Source organism: Poecilia reticulata, chromosome 12 (genome assembly GCF_904066995.2).
Source record: "Poecilia reticulata chromosome 12, P_reticulata-male-v2, whole genome shotgun sequence".
Lineage (NCBI taxonomy): Eukaryota > Metazoa > Chordata > Actinopteri > Cyprinodontiformes > Poeciliidae > Poecilia > Poecilia reticulata.
Genome location: NC_088841.1, coordinates 28,985,465 through 28,993,859, shown reverse-complemented (window position 1 = coordinate 28,993,859; position 8,395 = coordinate 28,985,465). Strand labels below are relative to the sequence as shown.

At 39.4% G+C, this 8,395-nt stretch overlaps 1 protein-coding gene across 7 annotated transcripts in view; it reads left to right on the top strand.

Annotated features, from left to right (window-relative positions):
- Nucleotides 1-663: 663 nt before the first annotated feature.
- The window catches only part of LOC145554357 (protein NLRC3-like), a 31,248-nt gene continuing 23,516 nt past the window's right edge, over nt 664-8,395 (top strand). For 5 of the 7 annotated variants that reach the window (XM_081613931.1, XM_081613929.1, XM_081613926.1 and 2 more), the window contains exons 1-4: nt 664-1,142; nt 2,459-2,710; nt 6,888-6,922; nt 8,053-8,334. In XM_081613931.1, the coding sequence (XP_081470057.1) occupies nt 6,895-6,922; nt 8,053-8,334 (310 nt within the window). In that variant the 5' untranslated portion in view covers nt 664-1,142; nt 2,459-2,710; nt 6,888-6,894. Of the gene's footprint in view, nt 1,143-2,458; nt 2,711-3,405; nt 4,093-6,887; nt 6,923-8,052; nt 8,335-8,395 lie in introns of those variants that run through there. The other 2 variants (XM_081613927.1, XM_081613928.1) reach the window with 2 other exon arrangements.

Below are 8,395 nucleotides of genomic sequence, written 5' to 3'. Positions count from 1 at the left end.
CAGCAGTTTTCTCTAAATCTTTATATGTAACCAAATAAAAAATTAACAGCAATAATTTGGATTATTTAGTATTTTATAGGAGAAAAAGAATGGATTCAATTTTCAGAGTTATTTTTTCACAACTTTACTCATTAATTTATGAAAGTTAGCAGCAAATTAAATATTTACTAGGAAAACTAAAGAAGCTAAATATTATCAAACTATTTAAATAACTAAATACTTAATTAGCTTAAATGTTTACCTAAAACTTAGTGTTTAGTTCATAACCAAAGATTTTGTTCCAATATAATATTTAACTTACTAAACACACATTCAGCCTGTCAAGGAAATATTTAGTTTACAAACTAAATATTCAGCTAAATATTTAGTTAAGTATCTAATTAGTTAATTTCTAAATGTTTAGTTTGTAGCGCAACTATGTAAATAACGAGCTAAATATGTTATTGGAACTAAAGGATCAGCTTCCCGACCACATGGTTCACAAACTAAATATGTATTTGGCACTGAAATTATTTAGAAAAGTGAAGCCAATAATTTCCTCCAATAACTAAATAATCCAAATTATTGCTGTGAATTTGTGACTGTAACCTTTTAAAACTGCTAATGAGCATGTTGGAGGGAAACAGACATTCTGACTTTTGTATAAAATTATTTGAAAAAGTATAAAAACATTTTCTTACAGCAAATGGCTGATTATTAACTTCATCTGATTGTTTCTGCAGAACTTAAATCCTATAAAACATTTTGAATAATTCAGGAAATAAATCAGCTAATTGTTATTTCTGGTGGATTTAAACTTTTCCAGCTGATTTTTCTGCTGTTCATCAGAATCAGAGGATCTTAAAGTGCAGAGTGTCGATGGAGGAGCTGATCAGAGCGGCGCCCCCTGCAGGTCGGGGAAGCCGTCACAGTTTGGACCTGGGGGTCCGGTCCAGCAGAACCTTCATGTCCAGCAGAGCCTCCTCCACGGCCGCCGCCAGGCCGCCGGCGTCCGTTTCCCCGCAGCTGTTGAACGCCGACACGGCGAAGTTGATGTGGTCGTCCATGGGGTTGTAGCAGACGCCGTAACCGTCGGTTACCACCGGCCCGAAGCACATGACGCAGTCCGTCTTAGACGGGACCTGAGGGGAACCAGAGGGCGGGTCAGAGTCCAGAACCAGGAGAGAATTGGGTTACAGCCTGACGTCAAGATCCTGAACCTCTGCTTTAGCTAACATCGACTAGCATTGATGTTAGCTGCTAAGTTAGCAACACAACGCACTAAATCTTAAAGGAAACTGGATGCAGTGCATTGCTACCAATTGTCAACACTAACATAGCGAGTTAACAAGGTTAGGAACAATTAGTAGCGAAGAAAAGGAAAGTAGCTCAGTTATGCTAGCTTGACCATGAAACCTTAGCATGTAGATGTGCTGTGGAATCTGGTGTTTCAGATGAAAATAAAAGCGACAAACACCAATTGGCAGATCATCATCAGTGGAGCAGGAGTTTAAATCAGCTTTTTCTGAAGGACAATTTTGTTTCCACAAACATTATAATTATTTTATTTGTCCTTTGTGGGTTTTTATTTAGCTTTGTGCATTTTATAAAATGCACAAAGCTAATTTTTAATTACGCATTTACTTTTATATGAATCAGGTTTGACCTAACTATCAAACTTCCAATCGGTCCTGTCATTCTTGTGCTCTGTCATAATCTCTATGAAAAAGTTTGTTCTTTAATCGTTTGCTGCTATCGTGTTTTTCTTCTGTTTCTCTAGATAGGAGAGAAGTTTAAAATGATAAATAGAAAACAGTCTGACACAAGAAACTAAGACATGGTAAGCAATTCTAACTTAATTTAACATGGTTAACATGTACTAATATTAATACTTTTGTACATGTTTGATGGCTTAGTAAATACTTGAGTTAGGGAACAGTAGAACCAGATTTCCTTGACTTTTCTTTTTTAATAAGCAACAGCTTAAAGTGGCTGTTGGAGACAGACTGCTGGGTTTTCTGATACAAGCCGAGTGCAGCACAGGGAGGAAACGGTGAGGAAGTTGAACACAGATATTTGTTTATGAAATAAACTATTCTCTTTTTTTATATGATTTGAAATTAATATAACAATTAACACGATTTATTAAATGCTTAACTATTGAGTACATAGTGACTATAATTTCCTTACCTTATTTCTTCATCAGCCTTGACTGGGATGAAGTGACTGAGAGTGGATCCAGGCTTGGAGGTGGAGATAAAAGTTCTTTATTGGATTAAATTTATATGAATGAAGCAAAAAAAAAAAAAAAGGGAGGAAACTGTGTCCAACTGTAATGATTTACTTCTTGGGGGGATGCGTGGCGCTGGTCTGGTGGTGGGGTTCCCATCGGATGTTTTGGATCTTCAAGCAGTTGAGTTGGATGTTAGCAGATTAGCTTCTCCACCTCACTTCACAACCTGCTATCTTTTGTCTTCAGGTTTTCGCTTGCACAAAAAAGGTGGACTTCTGGGAAGCATCCAATTTATGGACTGGAATTTAATAGACCGAGCCTGGAGTCTCACAGAGAAGGGAGGACCCACTGGATAACACCAGGAGGTCTTAGTTTTTCCCACACCGGATGAAGGAGCTTCAGCAGAGTAGGATTCATTGGAGTCAGGCAGAACATGCTCGGAGTCCTGGAACGTGGGAATCTCGTGCTGAACTGAGGATTCGAACGCTGCTGATGGAGGTAAGACCAGATTTGTATCCAGGAGTGTAGAGGATGAAGCATCAGCCATGGAGCAGGGTCTCGTGGTGGTTTGTCCATCTGTAGTCTCTGAGGTTGGAGCAGATGAGCTTCATGCTAGTTGATTAGCTTCTTGCTGTCTTCTCTTTTGAGGCTTTCCTCTTTTAACACCAACCATTTTTTCTGTCAGAGCAAGTGGTTCTTCCTCTAAAATGCAACAAGTAGAATGACAGGGCCTCCGAAAATCTTTAAAACAGAAAAACAGAAATCCTGCACCTGATCTCTATTGGCTCATAAACTAATAAAAGTGGGATGGGGCATCTGCAGGGGAACAGGAAGATAAGAGCAGTTGGGGGTGGGGGGTGTATGTGTGTGAGGAGGAGTTGCATCAGCAAACTTGCAAAGCCTAAAACTTTCCATTTAGGGAGGAATAACTGGGGCCAAAGGTCATGTTGCCAGAATTCTGTCTGTCTCATTTTGATAAGAACTTAAATTTTATATGATGAAAGGGGGAAGGTGGCGGGGGGTCTGACATGCTCATTATTCACCATTTGATTTAAGAGAAGGTTCCAGAATCCTGTCTGTTTTATTTGATACTTAATTTAAATCAAAAGACATGTTCTTAAACGATAAGCAATGTATATATATAACCTTATTAATCAGACAAGGTGATATAAAACCTTATTAAAACAGATGTTCAATACGATAAGCATTTTATGACGCATATTTAACAGACGGTCGTGTGCGATAGCATCGATTTATTGATTTCGATTTGGGTGTGGCATTTTAATCCATCAAACTCGATTCATTAAAATTTGACATTAACTTGTACTCTATATTTTTCATGATGCTGGGCTACTGATTATCCCTGTCTGGACACAGGGTCAATAGAACCAGTTTAAAAGCTAAAACGAATGGTTATATGCCAGACATGGTAAACTGGGATGCACTTGTCAAATTACCCTGGTTTCTGTCATGGTGGGTTTGAGGTTCTTGACCCACATGCAGAAACACTCAGAGAGGTAAAGGATTAGCAAGAGGTTTATCAACTGGAGATCTACTCCGGTCCAGGGTCCGAGGATTACTGCACACAGGAAGAGAGCAATGATGAGTTCAAATGCGGAAGGGGATTTCAGTTCTGAGAAGGCTCTGACAGTTCTTACTTGTAGTTAACTGGAGAGCGAGCGGGGGGCAGGCGAGGCTTTTCCTAGGTGGTTTGCAGGTCGGGTGGTTCAAAGGGCTGGAGGGCGGACAGGTTCGTCTTCCTCGTGAGATCGAGAGGGAACAGTGCAGAGACGTCACGAGAGGATTCCTCCAAAAACTCAGGTAACTCAAAAGGTCCAAGTGGAACTCGAAACGTCCTGGAGAGGATTCACAAAGAAAAGGTTAGATCAGTGATAGACCAAACTTTTAGCATCATATTGAAGAAACAACAAAATCAAGGGGTTAAATACTTTTATTTAAAGTCTGATACACTTGTTGCTCAACAGTGTGCAAAGAACGGATAGTGTCTGTACTCAGAAGCCGTTTTCAACAGGAAATGCAGGCTGTTCAGAGCTGTAATAGGAAGTGGCCCAGTCACGTCGTCTCAGCGCCTGGCCTCAGTCTGCAAGATGTTGCTTAGACATGAGTTAAAGGTTAAGCAGATAAAAGTTTTCAGTCCCTACCTGCATGTGGAAAAGAAATTGTATAAAACAGGAGAGTGGATCCAGGCTTGGACAATGTCAGAGTGGGCTCCTGTCAGAGCCCACTCTGACATTGTCAAGTGTCTATCTGCAGATGTTATTAAAGCATTTGTTTCTTGAAAACTTTTGATTCTCAGCAGCTTTTTTTTGAAAAATCATCTTTTAAAGATTTTTCACTCCACAATTTTGGTGCTGCAAGCAGCATCTCTTGCTGGTGCATCCAGCAAGGACTGATCAGAGAGGGCTGATCACCACTCAGCTGCAACAACAGCTGTTTCCCCTCCATACCTCCAAAAGGTCTGTCAGGGAGAAGTGGGGGTTCTACTGATTTCCGCTGTGAGGGATCAGTCACAACAAGAAAAACAACTTAAAGGCTGAGCTGAGTGAGGAACAAAAGCTTCTGAAATTAAGGTAAAGGAAATTTTGTGAATATTTTAAAGGGATATTGTGGTGGATGCTCATACCACCACCCCACCGTGTTAGTATTTATTTCTTTATTAGTATAGTTTATAGTTTGTTACTTATTTCATTTAGACTAACGATTCTCAACGTGGTCGGTACCGCCCCCCCAGGGGGCATTCAGCGGACAGCAGGGGGACTGGTGGACATTTTTACAAAAGGGGGGCGATGGGATGCCTTTGGGGGGCGTTTAGTCGAAGGTAAACTTTACACCTTACACAGGATGAAAAATGGGATTTTCGACAGCTATTGACACCTTGTTCTGCCGTGCGCATGGAGATTGAGGGCTTTCGGCAAGAGCTTTTAGTCAGAGTCGAACACTGCCAAAAATGGTCAAAAATGCTGTGTGTCCGTGTTCCCCTACCAGCCCCCTTCCCCTTGTGCCTAGCAGAGGTTTTTGTATTTAAATGAAGTTGCTGAGTACCATGCAAATGCAAATCAACTGTTGAGCACTGCCTATTGACTCTTATTCATTTTGTAGCTAACCCTTTTTACCTTCTTTTCACCATAAAGAATAATGTTTGGAGAAAGAATATTAAAACAATCTATCTTAGAACTGGACCTGGTTCTGGTTCAGAGCTGCAGCACCTGATTTCAACTAGGAACTCTAATTTTCTCTGAGTTTTCATCTGTAACTCAGACAACCAGCTGAGTTTGCTCCCAGTTACATAGTGGAGTCAAACTGGTACCAGTAGGTTCTGAATGTTTGTGGCCCAACTGAGATATCTGGGTTCTGGTTGGTGGATGGAAAATATTTCAATATGAAGTCAATAATTTATTGATCACAGAGGATTTATCTGGGCTTTTATCAGTAGAGAATCCAGATAGAATCAGTCTGTGGTGACAGAGGACAGCTGATCACATTTCAATCAATTATTGATCAATAATAAGTGATTATGGTGACATAACACAGCGCCCCCTAGAATATTTAAAAACAACCACAGCTGTTATTTAGACCTGAACTGAGTTAAAACATCAAAACCTGTAAAAACTATTGGACCTGTTTTACCATTAAAACAAGTTCAGACTAAAGGAGAAAATGAAGGCTGGAAATATCAGTGAAAGATTTCAGTGATTAAAATATAAAACATGTAAACAGAGTTACTATTAAGAGTAAATTATTACTGTGATTGAACCAATAATTAAGCAAATATTTGCTAAATTATTTTAAAAACTCAGAAATGGAGCGATGGTTGGAGTGGAGGAAAGTTTTCTTGGTATTAAAGAAACTTAAACATCTGAGCTTTCACAACCAAATCTTAGAGTTTTAGTTAACTTTTTATTTGTAAGGTCAAAATGTCAAAAATATAAAGAAATAAAAAATAAAACACAATAAAACATTTGATCCAAAATGGCCGACTTCCTGCTGGGTGTGAAACAAATCAAAGTTCCTGGTGAAGTAAATAAATCTACTTGTTGTTAAATCTTTATCTATTTTTGGTTCAGTGCTAAATGTCTGTGTTTGTTCATATAATATAAATGAACTGAGAGTCTCTTTAGAATCACTGCAGCTTTTCCCCTTTGGGATGGTGGCAGGATTTTGACCTTTGACCCAAATGGCTGCAGTGAGTATTTTAGTTTCCAAGTAAAACTGTAGCAAATGTGTTATGTTGTTGTTTAGCCAAACGGGAACCGAAGTGGGGCTTTTCAAGCCAGAATAGCAGAAAACTAGAGGAGCTTTCTGTAGCTGATGCTGCCACCTGGTGGCAGGAGCCACACATTACAGTCAGATGGCAAAAAGCAAGAGGTGAAGATGTTTACATCTCAACCTGAAGAAAATCAGACGAACAGTCAGGAATGTCATTTCTTGTAAAGAAAGATGTGATAAATGTATTTTTATACCACAGATGTTTTTTTAATAGTTTGCTCTGACATTGTAGCTTTCATGATTACATAATTATGTTTTTCTTTAGGGGTCTGTGCTTGTGTGTTTTAAATAAGTACTTTTAGGGTATTTATAGTTCCCATTCCAACTGCATGAAATAAACTATTCATGAAATAAAGTCTGAAACATAACGAATCTTAATGTTTTCCAGGTAAAAGATGGCAGAGAAACAGGAAGAGGATTTTGGTAAGTGATCAGAAGCAGAAATGAAGAATCTTAAAGGAACAAACTGACCAATCACAGCCTGTGTTGCTGCCATGTGATGAAACTCAGCCTCAGTGTCTTTGTTTTCATGCTTCCTGTTCAGTGAAGCTCTGGTGGAAACATTGTGAGTTTCTGTGAAACGTGAAGGTAAAAACTGAACTCAGATGGAAACTAAAATGAACCAAAGTGAAGAACAGGCCAGCAGCTCTGATACTTTAGGAATATTTACTATATACACTGATTAACTTAGCCAGTAATCACATCATTTATTAATATATCTCAGACATTCTGTGTCTTTTATTCCAACACTTGGTGTCAGAGATGCTAAAGTTTAGAGATGGAGATGAAGAAAGAAAAGTGATGAAAAAGTTAATCAGTCAATATTTTCATCACAATATTGTTACGACTGGCTCAATGTCATAACAAAAACGGGAGACCATGCAGGGGTTAAAGTGTAGAAAAATGAATATTTATTAACAAAAACAACAATGGATTGTGGATATCAGTGGTGTAATGCAAATGCTTCGATGTGTTGTATGAGTGCATATGGAAGTGTTGAAGTGCCAAAACAAATACAAACGCAAATGTGCAAAAAGGAGGGGAGCTGCTGCCTGGAAACAAAACACCACAAGCGTCAAGCGGCAGAGTGGACGCTGAAGGCGACCAAGAAGATGGAGACAGCCAGGTTTAAGTACTCTGCGTTCCCAATCAACTTGATCAGCAGCACCTGTAAAGGGGAGGAGCACAAGGACAGACAAAAACCCCCTCAGCCCAGCCCTTGAGGCCCAGGGCTGTAACAATATTCACCAATAATATAATTTCCTTTTTTTCCTAAAATAGTGCAGCTCCATATTTAGAAGGTGTTTCTTTTATTGTTCTTCCTGCAGTGAGGAAAGAAAGTGATGAACCAGAAGCTTCATTTGGTCTCATGTAGACAGAATCAGTGGTCGTCACTCAGATATGAGGCAGAAACACAACAACAGGTTTAGACCTGAGGAGCTGATCAACAGACTCTGAATCTCTGGATGGAGCAACATGAATAGTTGATCTTCATCACATTCTTCTCTCAGACATCAGTTTGAATTAATTATGTTTCTGATTTCTGTCTGCAGAGAAAATACTTTCCAAGGTTCGCATTGAGTTTGTGGAAAGAGTTTCTGAGGAAATCCTGAATCAGCTCCTCGATGGCCTTGAGGTAGATGGCATCTTTAAATGTTCAGAGAAAGAAGAAATTCTTCAAAAGAACCAAACCAGAGCAAACAAGGCCCGGGACACCATCGATGCTGTGATGAAGAAAGGACAGAGAGCCAGTAGATTGATGATCAAACGTCTTCTCAACATAGATCCTACCCTGTCCAACCAGCTGAGTTTGTCCTCTGACTCCTCTGATTTAGGTTAGTCCCTTCACCAATCATGACTGGGTGGAAGTGAACTCATCCAACAGTGACTAATTAT